The sequence below is a fragment of the Beta vulgaris genome, chromosome 9 (genome assembly GCF_026745355.1).
Source record: "Beta vulgaris subsp. vulgaris cultivar EL10 chromosome 9, EL10.2, whole genome shotgun sequence".
NCBI lineage: Eukaryota > Viridiplantae > Streptophyta > Magnoliopsida > Caryophyllales > Amaranthaceae > Beta > Beta vulgaris.
In genome coordinates this window covers 31,354,484-31,376,882 of record NC_079210.1, presented here as the reverse complement: position 1 = coordinate 31,376,882, position 22,399 = coordinate 31,354,484, and the positions used below count along the sequence as shown (strand labels likewise).

The following is a 22,399-nucleotide window of genomic DNA, read 5'->3' as shown; positions in this document are numbered from 1 at the left end:
AAAAGTGGCCTACCGTTTCGTTTACACAAGGTACGTACATAGTCTACGTGCTATATGATTTAGAAACATGCCTTAGGGATGTTTTTATTTATTAGTATCATGTATAGGACTTTGTTGTTCATATATATGATTTACTGAAATTGTTTTACATGTTACTTGCCTGTGTGCTACATGTAAACTAAGAATATTTATGAGTATGACTGTTTGTATGGAAATTTGATGCAAGCAGATAAGTTCAGTTTTGGTATTAATTCGTGAGTGAATTAATGTAAGTAAGTTGGAATCATGTGTTACATAGATTCTTTGAGATTATTTATTTATCTTATAAGAACCGTGGATCTTAGTTGGTAAGTATGAGTTATACCTATGTAAAGGTACGAATTTCTGTTGGCTAGGTTCAACAAAGGATAAAAAGAAATAAAAGGAGTCTTGATTGATAAGTTGTGAACACTTGTTAATCCAAAGATAAAAAGAATTCTGTTATGATTGTGTGATTATTAATTATGTGTTATTTGCTTGGTTGCGTCAACACAAGTAATAATATATATATTTAACGTAAAGTGAAACGAGAATAAGTTATAGACTTTAGACTAGTGCACGTCTAGAGTTGGACACTAAGGGTTGGAGTACATGGTGGTAGCCCATGGCTTTTCTGGGAATGGATTGATCACCATCCCTCTTTATTCAAAAGGTTCCTCGATATCGCAGGTCACTCTGAAATGCGGAGTCGCGCCCCATTTCATTTTTATTGGCAGGACAACTCGTCCAATAACTATTCCATTAAAGTAATAAAAAATTGGGGTAAGTTTAGTTCAGTAAAAGTTGTCTGTAGATTATTATTCACTCTTGTTATTATTTATTCCTGCAAGTTATTTTGTAGTATCATGCTTAGGGTTATGAATGTCTGATATGTAGTACTCAGCTTTGCTGATTACGTGCTTGTCTGTGTTTGTGATCATGGCTTTGCCTATTGATCCTGTGGTGATCCTTCGGGGGAGCAGAGTCAAGAAAGCATTGACATTACAGGTTCGAAGATGCATACCATTGGGGAATCTGGAATGGAGAGGTTTTTGTGACATTAGTATTATTTAAGTTGTTTCTAGGAGTTTATCTTTTCAGACATTAGTTTTAAGTTGGTGTGTTCAGTTCAAACATTGTTTGGTTCTTATTTCATAAGTTTAATAAAGTTGATTTTATTTTAGTAAGTTTTCCGCTGCAAAATTCTGAGTAAGCCGAAACGTTATCACACGGGCGATAATGCATGGGTAATTCTCTAGATTTGTTATAAAAGTATTTTTTAGAAAAGAGAGAATTATCGGGGTGTTACAAATGGTATCTGGGAGCTTTAGGTTAGTTTAAGACTATAGGCGCCTAACTAACTGACTAGCTTATTAAGTGACTTTAGTTTTTAAGTTACCTAGCTTATGGGTTATTTGAAGGAAACCTTAGTTTTGCTCCTACGTTTTCATTTCGAAAAGTTAGACACAAAATATTTTGAGGATCAAAAATTTTTAAGAACCGAAATTTTTTTTTCTCGGAAGTTTGGGTTCGAAAATTGTGTTTTCTTTTTCGAAAAACGTGCTGAGTCCGAAAAAAAAAAAAATTTCGAGTGAAATTTTTTTTTCGAGTAACCTTGGAGTCCGAATTTTTTTTTTTTTCGAAAAATTATTTTAGGCACAAAAGTAATGTTATTTATAAAAAGTGTCTGCATTATTTTCATGCCTTTGAGGTTTATAGAATGGCATTGTGAGAATGGGTAGTATAAGAAGGGCATATAGAATAGAAATATTATATGCCTGCATTAAAAGTTAGTTCAGCATCATCATTATTTCTTCCCTGCAAATAAGTGCATTATTATTTTTCTTCCCTGCTAATGATGCATGAATGTTTCTTTTTCTTCCTTGCTAACTGTTTATAATTCTTGCCTGCAAGGTGTTATATTTTTCATGCCTTTGTTTTGTTTACCTCTTGTTATTTGTGGGAACACGTTAGAGAGAGTGCTAAACCATTATGGTTTATTTGTTGTAGATCCTAACATGTCTGCAGCAAGTTAATAGAATTGTCAGGCAAGTTAATAGAGTAGGAAGCCATCATAACCCAATTATATTGAGTGATGATGAGAATGTTCGATGTCATGAGCCTGAAGTTATAGTTACATTAGCCTGGAGATCATATGCATTATGGGTTAAAAGTAGGTATCCCTGTTAGCGATATATGAAGTAATTAAGAGTTTGATTGTACTAGAGTGCAAACCTGAAAGGACATCTACATATTATTTGGAGACCTTATTTGAGCGATGTGAATGTTTTAGAGATGGATGAAATGGACATCATCCAAAAGGATTTGAAGATTACTAGATCTAGGAACTCAAGTTATTATTGTTACACTATTATTATAGTGAAACTTGGAGACTTTGAAGATGAAATGTTTACTCCAGTATAAAGGAAAGGATGAGAATGATGGGTAATTCCATAGAGTATTTATTTATGTTTAAGATTAGTTGTTGGAAAGTAGTCAAGCTAACATGGTTTAAATTTCCTTATTGAGTATTTTATATATGAGGAATAAGTTGGTTATTTTGGATTGAGAAAATTCTTTTATCGATTGAGGAATAAAGCTATTATTTATTTAATGAGTGAGTAAGAATTTATTCTGGGCACGTGATGGGAATATTTTTATTATTAATTTTTCATTATGTGATTATATTCTTCTTGCTTGTTTCTACTTGCACGTTGATGTGAATATATTTTACATGAACGATTATGTGATTATTAGAGAAACATTTCATGTTGGAACTTAGTGAAATTGTTTGTTGATGCGATCTTTAATGATCAAATCAAATGTTGCCTTATTAGATGGACATGTAAGTTTGCTGGAACCAAAGTAGAGTTACGTTAATTTCAGTCGCGAAGTAGAGTGTCAAACAATAATGATGCCTTAGCTTCTGCTATTCGCCTATTGGCAGAGAATTCGCCAAGAAAGCTGAGAGTCCCGATTTGTGGGCATGTTTGAGAGACTAGCTAAGATTAAACCCTACCTTAAGGGGTAAGCTGACCCTATCCTCTTAGAGAGTCGGATTAGGGCGTTTGAAAAGATTTTTGGGGCTGTGAACTGTCCTGAGAGTGTGAAAGTAGGTCAAGTTATATGTATCTGAAAGATGAGACTGACTTATAGTAGAAAGAGAATGAGACTAGACTCGTATTATGAAAGAGTTTATTTGGGAATCCTTTATTGCTGCTTTAAGAGAAAATTTTACCCTCTTTTATGAGGAAACTAAAACTCAAGAGTTTATCAACCTTAGGATGAGAAGATGACATCTCTAAGTATTATAGCAAGTTTATAGCATTGTCTAGATTTGCACTTGAGGTAATAGCCATGAGGAGTTAAAGGCTCATGATTTGAGCAAGCTTTGATTGAGGAAATTCAATTGGGGTTTAGTAGATTTTGAAGTGTTGAATTTGCCTATTAGCATACCTATTGGAGAAATCATAAGGTGTACCAAGTTGTGTAGAAACCTGCCTTTGAAGATAGGAGGCTGTGTCTTTCCGTCTGACTTAATAGAATTCAATTTGGGAGACCTAGATGTGATTCTTGGGATGAACTGGTTGAGTCATTACAAGGCCAGGATGGATTGTGAAGTTCAAAAGGTAGTGTTGAGAAACCCTTCGGGAAAATTGACCTCATATAGACGATTTGGGAAACCTAAGAACTTTGGAGTGATCTCTGCTATGCAAGTGCAGAAGTTGATGAGAAAGGGGTGTGAGCTGTTTTTCTGTAGCGTGCAAGATGTGAGTAAGGAAGTTGAGTTAAAACTTGAGGATGTTCCAATAGTAATGAGTTTATGGACGTATTTCCGAGTGAAATTTCAGGTATGCCGCCTGCAAGAGCTGTTGAGTTTACCATAGACTTAGTTCCTGGAACTGCACCTATATCTAAGGCACCTTATAGAATGGCACCTCCTGAGATGAGTGAGTTAAAGACGCAATTGCAAGAACTTTTGGATAAGGGTTATATCAGACCTAGTGCATCGCCTTGGGGACTCCTGTTTTGTTCGTGAAGAAAAAGGATGGGAGTATGAGATTATGTATGACTATAGGGAGTTGAACTAATGTTACCATAAAAAAGTACCCTTTGCCTAGAATAGATGACCTATTCGATCAATTGAATGGAGCGAGTGTGTTCTCGAAGATTGACTTACGTTCAGGATATCATCAATTGAGGGTAGCTGATAAGGATGTACCTAAGACTGCCTTTAGAACCGTTATGGTCACTACGAGTTCACTGTAATGCCATTTGGGTTAACAAATGCTCCTGCTATATTTATGGACTTGATGAATAGAATCTTTCATGAGTTTTTGATAAGTTCGTAGTGGTTTTCATTGATGACATTTTGATATATTCGAGGAATGAAACCGAGCATGATGAACATTTGAGGATTATCTTGGAAACCTTGAGGAAGAACCAACTATATGCCAAGTTCTCTAAGTGTGAGTTTCGTTTGGAGAAAGTAGCATTCTTGGGTCATTTTGTGTCTAAGGAAGGAGTCTCGTAGATCCTGCTAAGATTCAAGCTGTGAGTGAGTGGCCAACTCCAAAGAGTGTGTCGACATTAGGAGTTTCTTGGGTTTAGCTGGCTATTATAGGAGATTTGTGAGAGATTTCTCGAAGATAGCAAGACCTATGACTAATTTGATGAAAAAGGAGTCCAAGTTTGAGTGGAATGAGAAGTGTGAGGAAGCTTTTCAGATCTTGAAGGATCGTTTAACCACTGCACCTGTTTAACCCTACCTGATGGGAATGAGGGATTTGAGGTCTATAGTGATGCTTCAAAGAATGGTTTGGGTTGTGTGTTGCAACAGAATGGTAAGGTAATAGCTTATGCGTCGCGTCAATTGAAACCTTATGAGGCTAATTACCCTACCCATGATCTAGAGTTAGCTGCCATAGTGTTTGCATTGAAATTTGGAGACATTATCTTTATGGAGCAACTTGCAAGATATTTACAGACCATAAGAGCTTGAAGTACATATTTACCCAAAAAGACTTGAATATGAGGCAAAGAAGATGGCTAGAGTTGATTAAGGATTATGATCTAGAACTCCAGTATCATGAGGGGAAAGCAAATGTGGTTGCTGACGCCTTGAGTCGAAAATCGAGTCATAGCTTGAGTGCTTTGATAGTCCCTGAGGAGTTGTGTAGAGATATGCAAAGGTTGAACCTAGAAATTTTAAATCCTGGGGAAAGTGAGGCTAGACTTAGTAATCTTTCTTTGGGAGTGTCAGTTTTCGATGAGATTATTGAGGGTCAAGTCGGGGATGAGCATCTAGAAAGATTAAAGAGAAAATGAAGCAAGGTAAGGAAGTAGACTTCAAGATTCATGATGATGGGAGTCTAAGGTTTAAAGGGAGGTGGTGTGTACCACAGAAGTGCAATGACCTTAAGAGACGTCTTATGGATGAGGGCATAATACTCCGTATTCTGTGCACCCTGGGGGTGACAAGTGTATAAGGACTTAAGGTGATATTGGTGGCCGAACATGAACGAGAGGTAGCTGAGTATGTGTCTAAGTGTCTAACCTGTCAGAAAGTGAAGATAGACCATAAGAGACCCATGGGGAAAGTCCAACAACTAGAGGTTCCTGGATGGAAGTGGGATTCGATTTCTATGGACTTTGTGACTGCCTTACCCAAGTCGAGGAGTGGAAATGATACCATTTGGGTTATGTGGATAGACTGACCAAGTCCGCTGTTTTCATACCTATTAAGGAGACATGGAAGAAGAAGCAACTCGCTACAACCTATATCAAGCATGTAGTGAGTTGCACGGAGTTCCAAAGGACAATTACCGGATCGTGACTCTAGATTTCTATCTAAGTTTTGGAAAAAGGTCCAATCAAACCTTGGGACAACAAAAGATGAGTACCGCCTTTCACCCTGCGACCGATGGTCAGACTGAGAGGACTAACAAACTATGGAGGATATGTTGCGAGCTTGTGCTATAGATTTTCAAGGAAGTTGGGAGGACCAATTAGATTTGATTGAGTTTTCCTACAACAATAGTTACCATGCGAGTATAAAGATGGCACCTTTTGAGGCGTTATATGGACGGAATGTAGAAGTCCCATTTGCTGGAATGACTAGTGAGAATATAGTTTTGGGGACGAATTTATTGAGGAGACCGTCAAGAATTAGATTGATTCAGGCTCGAATTCAAGCTGCGCAAGATAGGCAGAAGAGTTATGCAGACTTAAAACGGCGAAGATGAGTTCGCTGTAGGTGATAAAGTATTCCTGAAAGTATCACCCACCAAAGGCGTTATGAGATTTGGGAAAAAGGGCAAGCTGAGTGCTAAATATGTAGGCCCATATGAGATTTTGGAGCGCATTGGGAAAGTAGCTTATAGATTGGCTTGCCAATGGAGTTTGAAAAGATGCATGATGTTTTCATATATCCCAACTTAAGCGCTATATCCCTGATGAGCGCCATGTGTTAGAGCCTGAACAGTTCAGATAGATAGTAGCCTCACTTATGAGGAAAGACCTGTCAAGATTCTCGACAGGAAAGTGCGTAGTACGCGTAACAAGGATGTTCATATTGTCAAAGTTCTTTGGTCTAACCACGAGTCAGAAGAGGCAACGTGGGAAGCCGAAGAGGATATGAAGAAAAGTATCCAGACCTATTCCTTGAGGTGAGTTACGAGGGCGTAACTCGTTTTCTTTAAGGGGGTAGAATGCGATAAATTTCGCGCTTTTTGTTATTTTTATGAGATTTTCATGCATATGTATGCCTATGTTGGGCAATTTGCACATGTTAGTGCAAAAGAAGTAGAGTCTCCGCATAAGAAAAGTGTTCATAAGTAACACAAGTGTTTTAAAAATGGGAAAGTGCACGAGAGGACTACCTTTTCTCCAAAAGTTTTCGAAATGTTAGTTCAAACTTTTGAAAGTACGAGGGTTTTGTGTTAAGTTTCGGGACGAAACTTCTTTTAAGGGGGTAGACTGTAATCCCCACATTTTTAAAGGATTTTCATAAATATATTAAAGTATTTATGTAGTTATATTTAAATCCAAATGAGTTTGGAAAATGATTTGACTTTTAAAAAGGGTTGACTATTTTAAAAGTCAACTAAAAATATTTTCATAGCTTAATAAAGAAAATGTTTTAATTAAGCATGTCTTAATAAATTTAATATTAAAAGTATTTTGAAAAAAGAATTTAATGGAATCGAAACTCCAAAAGATAAAAAGGAAAAGAGTCTTTGATGATTAAAGTCCTAAGTGATCATCTTATTAGTCATCAAATCTTTTTAAATCTTATCTCTTTTCCTAAACCTAAAAGGATTAGCCTTTATTAAATATCCTAAAACCCAATTATTTTATCCCACACATTATTTTTCTCCACGCATTCAACTTTTTTTCTCCTCTCCTCGACATTTTTCTCCCTCCTCTTCTTGTGCGTGAGTTCATATTTCCCTCAAAAATCGTTTCTTCTTCGCTAAGTAACGTTTCTTGTTGAACAAGAAACGTCACAAATATTTTCTTGAAGCCAAAGCTTGCTGCCCCGCCCTTGCTGCTGTCACAGCTGCCGGCGCCTTTCCTCCTCTTGTTGTGGTTGTTTTCTTTCTTCTTCTTCTAAGATTCCATTAAAGTATTATTTTTTACATTATTTATTTATTATGCATGTTTATGATTTAATTATTATTTTATATGAAAATATATTTTCGGTTTTCATATGTAATAATAATTTCAGATTTATTATTTTAGTTTTTATTATGAAAATATAGTTTTTAGGGTTTTAAATCACTAGAAACTATATATTTAAAGTATAAATAGATTTTATTAGAATATGATTTTTATATGCATTAAATATATTTTCAGAAGGTTTAAAAATTTTATAAATGCTGGAATTTCAGAAAGTATGTATTTTAAGGTTTTTAATGATTTTTAATCACTAGAATAGTTGTACTATACTAGGGATTAAAAATAACGAAGTTTAATACATAAAAACGATTTTAAAGACGTTTAAAAGGGTTTGGGACGTTTTTAAAGTTGCTGTAATTTTTAGTTCAAGTATTTACTTGTTATTTTATTTTCTAGGCGGAGAATTCATAGTAGGGGACTTTTAGAGATAAAAGTGGCCTACCGTTCGTTTACACGGTACGTACATAGTCTACGTGCTATATGGTTTAGAAACATGCCTTAGGGATGTTTTTATTTATTAGTATCATGTATAGGACTTGTTGTTCAATATATGATTTACTGAAATTGTTTTACATGTTACTTGCCTGTGTGCTACATGTAAACTAAGAATATTATGAGTATGACTGTTTGTATGGAAGTTTGATGCAAGCAATAAGTTCAGTTTTGGTATTAATTCGTGAGTGAATTAAGTAATAAGTTGGAATCATGTGTTACATAGATTCTTGAGATTATTTATTTATCTTATAAGAACCGTGGATCTTATTTGGTAAGTATGAGTTATACCTATGTAAAGGTACGGATTCTGTTGGCTAGGTTCAACAAAGGATAAAAAGAAATAAAAGGAGTCTTGATTGATAAGTTGTGAACACTTGTTAATCCAAAGATAAAAAGAATTCGTTATGATTGTGATTATAATTGTTGTGTTATTTGCTTGGTTGCGTCAACACAAGTAATAAAATATATATTTAACGTAAAGTGAAACGAGAATAAGTTATAAACTTTAGACTAGTGCACGTCTAGAGTTGGACACTAAGGGTTGGAGTACATGGTGGTAGCCCATGCTTTTCTAGGAATGGATTGATCACCATCCCTCTTTATTCAAAAGGTTCCTCGATATCGCAGGTCACTCTGAAATGCGGAGTCGTGCCCCATTTCATTTTTATTGGCAGGACAACTCGTCCAATAACTATTCCATTAAAGTAATAAAAAGTTGGGTTAAGTTTAGTTCAGTAAAAGTTGTATGTAGATTATTATTTACTCTTGTTATTATTTATTCCTGCAAGTTATTTTGTAGTATCATGCTTAGGGTTATGAATGTCTGATATGTAGTACTCAGCTTTTCTGATTACGTGCTTGTCTGTGTTTGTGATCATGGCTTTGCCTATTGATCCTGTGGTGATCCTTCGGGGAGCAGAGTCAAGAAAGCATTGACATTACAGGTTCGAAGATGCATACCATTGGGGAATCTGGAATGGAGAGGCTTTTGTGACATTAGTATTATTTAAGTTGTTTCTAGGATGTTATCTTTCAGACATTAGTTTAAGTTGGTGTAGTTACATTGTTTGGTTTCTTATTTTCATAAGTTTAATAAAGTTGATTTTATTTTAGTAAGTTTTCCGCTGCAAAATTCTGAGTAAGCCGAAACGTTATCACACGGGCGATAATGCATGGGTAATTCTCTAGATTTGTTATAAAAGTATTTTCTGGAAAGAGAGAATTATCGGGGTGTTAAAGAAACTTCAATTAATTATGTTTCTACAAAGAAACAATGGAATCGAAAAGATGTTGTCTTGAATGAAATCTTTGCTTACTCCATAGCGGTCATATGATGAAAATGATGTAGAACCAAATACAGTTGATGAATGTTGCCGCATAAAAGATTGGCCAAAATAGAAAGAAGCAATTCAAGCAGAATTGAATCACTTGAAAAACGTGAAGTATTCGGTCAAATAACCCAAATACCAAAAGGTGTAAAACCAGTTGGGTACAAATGGGTATTCGTAAGAAAACGAAATGAGAAAAATGAGGTTACTAGATATAAGGCAAGATTAGTAGCCCAAGGCTTCTCGCAAATGCCAGAGATTGATTATGATAAGACATATTTTCCAGTTCTCGATGCAACTACACTAAGATTTCTAGTAAGTTTATCAGTTTCAAAAGGATTGCAAATGAGATTCATGGATGTAATAACCGCATATTTTTATGGCTCACTTGACGCAAATATTTATATGAAAGTCCCTGATGGACTAAAACTACCGGAAAATCACATGCCCAAAGAGATGTTTTCAATAAAATTGAAAAAATCACTCTATGGGTTACAACAGTCTGGAAGAATGTGGTATAACCGTCTTAGTGAATACCTATTGAAAGAAGGATTCAAAAACAATCAAATCAGTCCCTGTGTTTTTATTAAGCGATCTAAATCAGGATTCACCATCATTGCTGACTATGTCGATGATTTGAACATTATCGGAACTCCTAGAGAACTTGAAGCGACGACAATGTACTTGATGAAAGAATTTGAGATGAAAGATCTCAGGAGGACAAAATTTTGCCTGGGCTTGCAAATGGAACATTTGAGAAATGGGATTTTGGTCCATCAATCAAACTATATAGAAAAAATTCTGAAACGTTTTTTCATGGACAAAGCCCACCCAATAAGTTCTCCAATGATAGTGCGTTCCCTTAATGAGAAAGATGATCCATTCAGACCATGAGAAGAAAACGAAGAAATTCTTGGTCTTGAAGTACGATATCTAAGTGCAATGGGCGCTTTAATGTACTTGGCTAACAATACTCGACCTGACATAGCTTTTTCAGTAAACTTGTTAGCTAGATACAACAATGCACCAACAAAGAGACATTGAAATGGAGTCAGACACTTATTATGTTATCTTTGAAGAACACAAGATCTTGGATTATTCTATCAGTCGAAACCAAATGTGTCACTCATTGGATATGTAGATGCTGGCTACCTATCAGACCCACAAAAGGCTAAGTCTCAATGCGAATATATGTTCACTTATGGAGGTACTGCAATATCTTGGAAATCCACAAAGCAGGCCTTGACTGCTACATCATCGAATCATCCAGAATTAATTGCTCTTTATGAAGCTGGGAATGTGTATGGCTAAGGTCAATGATCAAGAATATCCAAGAAGAGTGTGGAATGGAAACTATAACAACAAATCCAACTATCATCTACGAAGATAATATTGCATGTATTACCCAAATAAGTGAAGGGTATATCAAAGGGGACAGAACTAAGCATTTATCACCAAAGCTTTTGTTCACTCATGACCTCCAAAAGGAAGGGACGATAAGCATCCAACAGATCCATTCATGCGAGAATCTTGTAGATTTGTTTACCAAATCCCTTCCAGCGAAGAACTTTGAAGAATTAGTCCGAAAAATTGAAATGCGCCATCTTCGCGATATATGCTAGATTCAGGGGGAGTATTATATGCGCTGCACTCTTTTTCCTTCGATCAGGTTTTTATCCCATCGGGTTTTTCCTGACAAGGTTTTTAATGAGGCTAATAATTTTAAGCATATAAGGATACATAATAGTTGTACTCCTTTTCCCTAGTTATGGATTTTTCCCACATGGTTTTTCCTAATAGAATTCTAAATGGGACAACGTCTATTATGAGTTATCAGTGGTCATTCAAGGGGGAGTGTTGCGAGAACAGTGGAATGGCAAATTCCACTGTTAAGCACAGTGAAGTCCACCTGACATGCATTCAATGTATCAGTGAGTTTTTCTTATCAATTGCTGCAATTGTTGATTTTTTGTAAATTACACAGTGAAATTTGTATTTATAAATACTATCATTTGTAAGAAGCGAATTCACTCAACTTACATACAATACACTCTTTCGATAAATTTCTATCAGTAACATTCCTATATATATATTTCTCACAACAAAAACCCCTTCTCTTTTAATCCTCTTTCAAAATGAAGTTAATCATTCCTATTTTCCTCTACTATTTTTAACAATGGTAGGTAAAGTGGAATACCGAAATTTAATACCAGCTCTCTAACAAATCCTTCAACTACTAGCACGAACGCTGCGAAATCTTGAAGCTTAATCAAACAAATCAACGAATTTCGCAGCTGCTTTTTGGTGCTCAATTTACTCCCACTTACTCAAATCTGCCAGGCTCTTCCGCCATTGTTCTTCATCCCGTCAATCACTTTTATTAGTGCCACATTGTGAAATGTATGTTACTCAAACTACTACTTGCAATTTCAATTTTCAATTCAATTTACTTTCTTGCTAATTTCAGCTAAATTGACTCATTTGATCAAGTTCTTTGAATTTTTTGTTGTAATCTGAGGTATTTTTTTTGCTCTTTCACTTGCAACATCTCTTTAGTTAATCTTAAATTTGCTTCAATTTCTGAATTGAAGTAATTTTTGTTTTGAATTGAATTGTAGACCTACCTGAAATTACTTGAAGTGGTAAACAGATGAATGTATATTCGTTGATCCGCATATTCTTCTCTATTGCCTGATTCATAAATTGCAATAGCGAAAAGCAGTGCGTTTGTTACTTTATTTTATTCGTTGTATAATTGTTTCGGAAACCTCCAATTTCTGGATGTTAACTCATTATCTGTCAATGTGATATTATTGAATTTTTTCTTAGAACAATAATTCCGGACTTTGTTGCAATGCCTGATTTATTTTCTTCAATTTATGCACTTGGTAGAATTTCAAGGTCGACCTGATCATATTCAAATCCTAAGACCTGATCCTATTGCAGTATACGACTAATCGACTATACACTTCTGATATGGCTTCTCCAATGGCGTTGAGAAGCTATAAGAGTATGGGTCCTGAAGGTCACCCTCAGCAGAGTTCTGGAGGGTCTATCAAGGGTTTAAATATTCAATATGTTGTACAACTGACTGAGGTTGGGGAAGGTCTTATGGCCAAAATGTATAGACTCAATCAGATATTAGATCATCCGGATCCTGTCAATCATGTGTTCTCCGAGTCTTTTTGGAAAGCTGGTGTGATTCCTAGTTTTCCGAAGATATGTACGTTGGTCTCAAGAAAGTTCCCAGAGCATACTGGCAAATTACAACTTGAGCGCGTAAGCATCAGCCTCACTTATTTCTATTTATTGCTTCTTCATGTGAATGTTTGGCCATTGATGGTGTTTGTTTGGATTGCAATGAATGCAGGTTGACAAGTTTGCTCTTGATTCATTAACGGATGGGGCAGAAGTTTATCTCCAAAATTTGGAGCCGTGGGTTCAGGTCTGAACTTCATTCATTATCTTGTTTGGTTTTCATTTCTCACTTTGCTAGGCTCTTATATGTGCGCATGCATTTAGTATACTTAAGACTACATCAACATTATCGCAATGCCCTCAAAGAGGTTCTAGTGGAGGGCAAGTTCTGAATCGAGTAAAAGAACTTGGGATCGTCGATCTCTTCCTTAAAGATTGGGATGAGTCGATGTCGGTCGATGGTGTGAAAACACTTCCTGATGTCGAATTCCAAAAACCAGCGAGAGGTTCCCCACTCTTCTTTAATCCGTCTTAGGGCTCATAGGGTTTGATGTACATAGCCTTACCCTTGCAGTACCGGAGGGGATATTCTCATAAGAATAGTTTCTTTAGTTATTTTTTATCTAAACTATTTCAAGCCAAAGTCAAGAGTAGTAAGTTTTTGCTCCATCGATGGGTATGCAATTAGTGTGCGTGCAATTTGTTGCGAAGGCATAGCCTCTGTAACACCTTCACGTGTTTCTGATATGATGCATTCTAAAAATGTAACTTGCCTTGTGGTTAGCGATGGCTACTTAGATGTTGCTATAAACAATTTTATAAAATAGAATTCTTGAAAAGTCATAATGTAAATGGTGCACCTGATGACTGGCTTCATTTGGTCTCCTCAGCTGCTTCTTGATTTGATGGCATTCCGAGAGCAAGCATTGCGACTTCTACTGGATTTAAGCAGCACAGTGATTACCCTGTTGGTGAGTATTGAATTTGTTTCTTCGGCTGCTCCTATGTATACCTCTTTTATTTTTTGTTCTTCATTTCTTTGGAAAGGGGCTTTGGGGCTTGGGTGGGTTTGTCGAGGAGTAGGATTATGCAGCTCTTTCGGGGTGCTAGTGTGACAGATGTTAGGGCCGTCTTGCTCTGTGTAATTTTAGCGTCTCAACATTGTACCTCTACATTTTTTTCTTGTTTCTGTTAGCGTTTTGTATTGGAGGTTCTTTTGTCTGTTTAGGTTGACTTCCCGATTTCAGCTGGCTTATTTGGTGCAAGTTGATTCGGAATGAGCTCGAACCTGCAAGTTGGTTTATCCTAGTTAATGAATTTGCCAAGTAGTCTTAACATGTAACTGTGTAAATAGAGTACAATTATATATAGAGGCAGATCCATGATTTTAAATCTGGAGGGGCACGTGATATAATAATGACCTATATGGCTATATCACACAAACCTTTTCTGATTTGTGGAAAATCTGCAAATTTAATGCTATAGTCATTTGTTAAAATTCGCTTTCATGATATTAAATTTTAAGAATTTTTATAACTAATAAAACACTGTGTTTAGAGTTGGATGGAATATAGAGATGAATAGATGATTGTTCTTTAAAAAAATTAATTGAAGAAAATAGAATTTTAAGAATTATTGAATATTGATTTTTGTTAAAAGAAAGAACAAGCCAGGTCAACTTTGATGTTGGAGAGATCTGCTTAGTGACCCACCAGAAGCTAGCTTGCATTCTTAAGACAAGTAAAGACCACTAAAGCTACGTATTGGATGTGTAAAGGAAGCGCATGGAAGTTTTCTTTATTTTTTTTATATAGTGCGTTGAAATAAAAAAGAGTTATATATTTTGATGGGGCGCATGCCACCCAGGATTCATACCCTGTATATATATATTGTCAGGCTTTTTTGACGATTAGTTCTTTTCTGCAAAAAAGGCAATTATTGTTATAAGGAATGTAAGTGAAGCTGACAATCTTACATATCAAGGTTGATGTTGGTGTATGTGTCTTCTCTAGCACTATTGAATACTTGTTGTATCCAAATCTATTCTGCTTTGAACAACTCATCTACCGAGTCGAGAGAAATATGGATTCATGGAGAAGCTTGGAAAGAAATGAAGACTTATTCTAATCAAACTCTAATTGATTGACCAACTTCTCTTGCAGCCTCATCAGAACTCGTTTATACTGCATGCATTCATGGATCTATTTTGCTCGTTTGTTCGTGTAAATCTTTTCTCTGAAAAGGCAAGTACTCCATATTGTATCTTTTCTTTCCAAAAAGTTATTGCTCTATATGCGCTTCATGCAATAGATTTCTCTTAGTTATGGACCTTTGCGATATGATTCTTATAGGTGCGTCTAAAGTCACTGTGTCAGTACTAAAAAGTTGCTGCTTTCACCTCAGATCCCTGGGAAGATGATGCTGCAGATGTATAACCTTTTACATGGAATCTTGAGAAATGACCGTGATTGTGATTTTTACCATAGGTAGGACTCTTGTAATCTTTACTTATCTAGTCGAAGGTCCTGGTCTTCTTGTTTATTTCATCATTGAGTTTGTTCCATTTCATGTGGAAGTCAGATATAGTTTGATCCATCGCTACCTAGGTGATAATATAAATGTACTGAGGTAGCTTATCGAATCTTTCATGCACTATTTCTTACTTCTGAGCTAGGCATAAAAAAGTAATGTAGGCGTGCTGGTGCAAAAGATTATTTCTTAAGGGTGAGGATTTTGTTTGGGTAATTTTTGTTTCCTTTATCTTTTTATATAACTAGTAGAATTTCATTGAAGATGAATGAAGTTCTTTCAGCAATAACAGGACTAAGAGTTCTCACACTATATACCTAAAGACAAATCTGATTTTTTTTTTTTTTTGAGATTTTTGTTTCTTCTATATAATAGACTATAATATAAATGGTGAACCTTTTTCAAAAAATGGAAAATATAATTCCACAATTATGGAGATAATGATGAGTTGCCTCTGGTTGAGGGAGATGCTTCAGTATGAAGTTGAAACTTGCCTCGTTTCTAAAAGATTTTCCGAGTTACTGCAACAGCAGAAACCAAGGAAGGGAGGTGAAAGTGTATGAAATTGGGTCCTGATTTGCTTTTTGGATAGGAAGAAGGATATGGCTAAAGAGTTTGTGGATTTGAGCGGGTCCAGAACTGGGCAAGGGAAGATAGAAAGGGAGAAATCATTTACCAACTAAGGAATATAATGTAACTAGGAAGAATTTCGAAAAACGGAAATTAGGAAGAACTTCAAAGACAAAGGGAGTAAATATATGCGTCTCCCATATTTTTCTAACAAAAACAAAGCTTTTACAAACTTAATACTGAAAGGCCCTTTCTCAAGTGATAGATTACTTTTGTAATTAGGGTCTCATGCATTAATGGATCCTGGATTGCCTAATTCTTTATCATCTGGGCATAAACTTAAGACTAATTAGTGTACTGACAGGCATACTGTATAGTCTAAATATCTTCACAAGGACGTTATTAGAATATTTTACTTATTCAGTTCTGTAGTGGTATTTGCTGTGTCATCTGAACAAACAACTTCATGCAGCTAATTCTGTTTTTGTTTGTTGTGATTACAGGCTGGTTCAGTTCATAGACTCGTATGATCCACCAGTCAAGGGACTTCAAGAGGACCTAAATTTTGTCAGTCCACGTATTGGAGAGGTGATAAAACAATCTTATCCTAATTTATTTTGCAAAGGGAAGCTCTTAATCTAGTCAAGAGTTAATTTGTAGCTGTTTCGGTTTTTTTTGGTGGAATAAATTTCTAGCTGTTACAGAGGTAATACGCATACATGGTAGAGGCATTCAAAAATCATCTTGTGGTGTTTACTTTTGCCCTAACTGCAGAAATAATGACTAGGGAGTATTCTTTGTATAACCATTTGCAAAGACTTCAACCTGCATCTTTTTTGCAGCTGCACTTTAAAAAACCTAGGTCCCAAAGAAGGTAAATGCCTTTATGTGCACAACTTATTTGGACTTTGAAATGCTCTCAACACCAACTACAAATTACAGATTTGGTGACCAAATATCTATATGTATCCTAGTGTCTATGTTTTTGCTTGTAGAGCTGTAAGATGAGAGATTATCTTTTCTTGCCATTTTCAAGTGGCTACATTAATATGATTGGGCTGTTTGAGTTTATTTTGCAAAGGATCAGCACCAGTGACAAGTTTTAAATTGGATCTTTGTCTTTTGAGGAGTTGATTAATTAGTTTAGCTTGCTTTACTCTAATGCTTCATGGAGGTCTTTCCGTGGTTCTCTCTTTTATGATGTAAAGCATGGTTGGCATGCTATTTTCTTCTACCGATCTTTCTCAAACGACTTCTTATCCTCTTATGCTGTATTTCCTTTTCTTTTTTTAACTTTAGTAAAGATCTCCATACTAAAAAAGAGAAAAGGATTGACCGGAGCATGCTCACACTGCGTTGCATATGTGGGCTGATGGATCGAACCTGATTAACCCAAGAAATTTCAGCGTTTTCCTTTCATACGTCTTCCTTCTTAATTTGACCCTAATATTCTTCATTTTGCTGGAAATATCTGAACTAATAAATTCAGACTAATTGTTTCCTGTTGACTATGATGTTCTACATCCTCTGTCTTTCTCAATTTTGATTCTTTCTTCTGTTTTTGCTCTGCTCCTTTTCTTTGGTTCTCTTTCTTGTAAGTATTCATGAGCTATTGACTGGAGATTAGAAAAATTATAAATGTCTTTCTCTAGGCACTAGAGGATGTTTACTTTATGTTTCAGAATGAAATCCATCTTTATATAAATGTCTTTTCCTTTATTTGTGATTCCAAGGCTCCAAGCATAAAATCAGTCAAAAAGATTCAAATTGAAGATATAAGCAACAAGAAGGAAATTTTTTAGTCATCTACAAGTATGTGTGGTTTTTATTTTTATGGTAATTGAGTTGCTATTGGGAAGACAGAATTTGAATGTATTTTAATTTTACCTAATCGCTAAATTCGAGTTTACAGTATTTGGAATCTAGGGATCTTACATCATATTTCAGGGTTTTTGATACTCCAATTTAGGGTTACATTTGATTAATCTCCCCAGTTTTGTGATTAATTGTAATTGGAACATCATACCCAATAGTGGTACCAGACTAGGAATAAGATTTTGGGTTTCATCTTTCTGGCAGTTGAAAAAGAGGAGAGATGGAGTACTCGATAAGAAGGGAATTCGATGGGAAAGGAAAAAGGAAGTTGGAGGAGACACAAATAAGGGGCATTAATGTCTCTCCATGTGCCATAACGGAAGGAAAAACAATTTTTCAGCAGTTTCTCTATAAACTGAAATAGGTTTTGCCAAAAGGTGTGAATGCAAGAGTAATTGTTGACTTAGTTACTGCCTATCAAATGGATTCCTCATACCAAACACCTTTGATCAAAAATATGATGTGTAGTAATCCTATGACACTGGAGTTCATTGGAGGCTTGTATTTGCGTGTACTGTGGGCATAATTGCTGTTCTAATTTGCAACAACCAATTTTACATGGTCTTGATAAAATTGTTCTGTCATATTGTCATGCTAAATGATGTTCCGGGAACAGAATTTTGAAGTCCACTTTCAAGCTTACCATTCTCCCCAAGGATCCAACCAATTTTTTATTTCTAAATGAAGTAGATTCTCTATTGAAAAATAGCCTGAAGAAGTAGCAGTTTTGTGAGTATGCTTCAAGAATCATCAGTCTCTAGCTTTACTTTTACATAGAGGTAAACCCTATTAGTTGACACTTTTAGAATTTTTTTTTTTGTAGAGTGTCTTGGAAGTTTAGAACAAACATTCTTCAATCTATAATCTATCCTTGTTTAAGTTTATATAGTGGTGGCTAGATTCTTGGAGGAGGCCGGGCGAGAATCTTATATTCGCTTTGTAAGAAAGGAAACAAATTTCTATAGCTAGGGATGATGTGGTCTGTAGGACTGACAAGGTGTGATCGAGTCCTAATAGATTGTTAACAACATTTACTTACCAGGGAAGTGACTCTGTTAGTTGCATTTAGAATCTCATTTTTCTTCGTTTCTTGGCATTAATATCCTTCCTTTTGTTTCCCTTGGTCTATAACATGGTCAGGAATGGGGGTAACTGGTACCTTTGGATTTTGGGTACCTTCATGTCATAGAGAGTAGCCATTGTCATTTATGTTCCCCCAGACTAATGCTTTAGCTTATGCTCCCGATTCCCATGATCCTATTTCATAGTACATTGTATGGAGGGGTACTGGGGTAGGGATCTCTTAAGATTTTTTTTCTGGGAATTTCTGATTACATAAATTTCTAAAAGATATGATGGATGGAAGAAGGTCTATTTTCTTTAACTAGATAGGATTACCTCGCTACACTCTTGCACGTTTATCACTTGACGATAGTACCTCTCACCTTTTAAGGTTCCACACTTCCATCGGTGGGCAGTTAATAAGATTCACAATTTTTTAAGTGATTCTTTCTGTGGTAGAAGGTCGGTACTGAGAGAAGGGACCATCTTCTGCAGTGGAATTTCGTGGGTGAAATATAAAGAATGTTTAGGCTTGTAAGGTTGGTCTCTAAAATTATTGCTTTGGTTCGAAAGTGGTTGTGGCATTTTCCTATCTGCCTGTGGCCGCATGTTATGAAGAGGAAATATGAAGTCACTCCAAAACGGGTGGGATGTTGTTTGTGCTACAAGAGTGACACATGCTTGCTCGTGGAAATTTATTTTTATAGTATATTCTGTCTTTTCTCTGTTTGTTAGGTTTAATATTTGGAATGGTCATGGCATTGAAGTTTGTTAGCATGTCTGGAGGGAGCAGCTGGTCCATACTACATGATGCTCATGTCTCCACTTTACATGTTAATAATGTGAGATTTTACTTACAAGGCATCCCTATGACAGGGTGATACAGAAACTTACCTTGGTTTACTAGGTTTTGGCTCCTTAATTGCTGGAGGTGAAGTATTATAGGATGGAGTTGATTTATTGGGGAGCTTTTCTTGTTTTTTGTCTTTTCTTTCCTTTTTTCTTTTTAATTTTTTTTGTATATTTAAAAAATTGAAGAGGTTCATTTTCTGTATTTTTTTGAAGGTAGGAGATGCCACAAATTTCACTCTCATTTTTTCTCATAGTAACATAAGATAAAGTTGCTTTTTGGTTATTTTCTTCAACTCCATCTATAGCATTATTTCACGCTTTCCCCCTTAAAATTATACTCATGTGGGGTTGATGTATATGTATGATAGTTGCTATGTACGAATAAGAAAAAGAAAAAAATGTATGACAAACAAAGTGTAGCAATAGAGAGAGACAAAGGGTTAATGTGACGGAAAGAGAAAAGGAAAAAGTTAACTTATAATGGAAGTGTGAAATTTATTGGGACAGTGCAAAAGGAAACTATAAAAGTATTATGAGATGGCGGGGCTTGGGAGTAAATTTTTTACAGGGATTAGTGCTTTGAATACCTCCATCCTGACAGTCTTCTGGTTTAAAATATATTTTGAACATCAAGATACCACTGAGATAAATGTTTTTCATTTTGATACTTGTAATGAGAGGATGTAACTCCTTACCAAGTAAAGGATATATGCATAGTATATAAGCAAGGACCAGAGAGGCAGAGTTATTTACCTCTTCTACATGTTGAAGCTATTGGTTTCATTGGAATTTGTTGTTTGGTGTGAGATGCTGCTGTCCAACAACTATACTGAAGCATTTCAGAGTGGAATGTGGAGGGTTATTGAGAACAAGGCCTCAAATTCATGACATGTTTATTGTGTTAGGAAAGAATTAATTGTATAATTTGTCACAAAAATCTGCTTTTGACTTATACTTTCTCTGTCAGAAAAGTAAGTGACACATTTCCCTTATTTGGAAATTGGAGATGTCAAAATAAGTGACACCAAGCTTCCAGTTTTATTACAGCTTTGCCATTATTACTATTACACACCAATCTAATTGACACTCAACTAGTGAAAATTCTCTTAATATCTCTATCTTTAACAACCCCCCCCTCTCTATTCCATTCACCTCCCTGGCTCCCCAAAACCCACCACCACTGCAACCCCATCACCACCTCTTTCTCTCCTCCATTCACCTCTCTAGAACCCACACCACTGCAACCACGCCCCACCGCATCACCCTCTAATCTCGCCGGAAAATGTAGCCCAATGACCCCCCAAAATCCCTTTATTTCGCCCCCTTCTCCTCTGTTTTTCACGCAGCCCAAAGACCCTCCAAACCACCACAACCCCTTCTGTCCATCAGCTCCTCCCGTGCGCCACCCGCAGCGCCAACCAACGGTCAACCACCACCTTTCTCTCTCACTCTTCCATTCACCTTCCCAAAACCCACCACCACCTCTCTCTCTCTCTCTCCTCCATTCACCTCTCCAAAACCCACCGACACTTCCTCTTCAAAACCTAACCCCCCAAACCTCATCATCCCCAGCTCTTCCTCTTCAAAACCTAACCCCCAGACCTCATCATCCTCAACTCTTCCTCTTCTTCCCCTACCCCTTATCCCCAAAACCCTTAGTCCCAAACCTGAAAATGATCATGGTCTTCGAGTCTAGGTGGGGGGTTTTGAGACAGGAGGTTAGTTTTGTTGCTGTGTGTTAGGGATTTCGGCCTTGAGAGGGTGTTATTTGGGGTGGGGTGGGTGGGGGATGCATTTTCTGGGGTGGTGGATGGTGGCTTCGGCCTTGGGTGGCATTTTGTGGGGTGGACGAAGTGTGTTCTGGCCTTGAGGGGTGTTTGGGGAGGTGGGGAAGTGTGGAGCAGACCTGTGGGATGTTTTGCAGGGTGGCTGTGGTCAGGGGTGGTGGTGGCGAGGGTGGTGGTGGTGGTGGATGATAGGTGGTGGTGGATAATAGGTGGTGGGTGGGTATTTAGTTGAGACTTGAGTGTGTTAATTAGTCATTTAATCAAGTGCCTATTTCTCTTAAATGTGGTCCCCAACTTTCTCTCTCAAAATTGCCTTGGTCTTCATGCACTTTCTCTATGTTCCACTTACTTTGTGACGGAGGAAGTATATAGGATATGGTGATTTCTTGTTCTTGGTCGTGGATGCACTCTGTCTGATTGATATGCTTATATGCACTCATGGGTATCTGAAGGCAATTTTGTAACTGTGATACTGTGTGATCAGCATGCTTCCATATGAACCTGATTTATTATTTTGTGCTGTTGCTGTTTTGTGCTGCTGCTGTTTTGTGCTTTACATTGTTTAATACTTTATTACATTATTACAAATTTGTATTGTGGAAAAAACTCAACTGTTTGACTGAAAGGTGCAACTGATGAGTATACTGCATAGCAGTTCGTTCGATTTCCATTTTGCACCGGGAAAGAATTTCAGTTACCTAAATTTTTGATGAGTAGTTGGTATGTGCTAGTGTCTATAGATAGTTTTTTGTATGTGATCCAATAATGTCTGCTATTGCTTTCAGGTATTGGAGGCTGTTGGGCCTGTTATATTTTTATCAGCAGATACTCGAAAGCTTCGAAATGAGGGCTTTTTGAGTCCCTTCCATCCTCGATATCCAGACATACTTACAAATTCTGCTCATCCTATGGTAAGTGTGCATACTGCATCCTCTGGTGCTGTACTTTCCCAAGCTTTCTTATCCACTGAGAGAAATGCGTAAGCGCACTTGCCCGTTTATAAAA

General features: G+C 36.5%; 1 protein-coding gene across 2 annotated transcripts in view; it reads left to right on the top strand.

Annotated features, from left to right (window-relative positions):
• Positions 1-11,633: 11,633 nt before the first annotated feature.
• LOC104903499 (protein NAP1) overlaps positions 11,634-22,399 on the top strand; it is a 32,536-nt gene continuing 21,770 nt past the window's right edge. Inside the window, exons 1-8 of one of the 2 annotated variants that reach the window (XM_010691538.4) lie at positions 11,634-11,921; positions 12,414-12,800; positions 12,892-12,966; positions 13,610-13,690; positions 14,882-14,962; positions 15,123-15,205; positions 16,322-16,406; positions 22,180-22,305. In XM_010691538.4, the coding sequence (XP_010689840.2) occupies positions 12,498-12,800; positions 12,892-12,966; positions 13,610-13,690; positions 14,882-14,962; positions 15,123-15,205; positions 16,322-16,406; positions 22,180-22,305 (834 nt within the window). In that variant the 5' untranslated portion in view covers positions 11,634-11,921; positions 12,414-12,497. Of the gene's footprint in view, positions 11,922-12,413; positions 12,801-12,891; positions 12,967-13,609; positions 13,691-14,881; positions 14,963-15,070; positions 15,206-16,321; positions 16,407-22,179; positions 22,306-22,399 lie in introns of those variants that run through there. The other variant, XM_048636863.2, reaches the window with a different exon arrangement.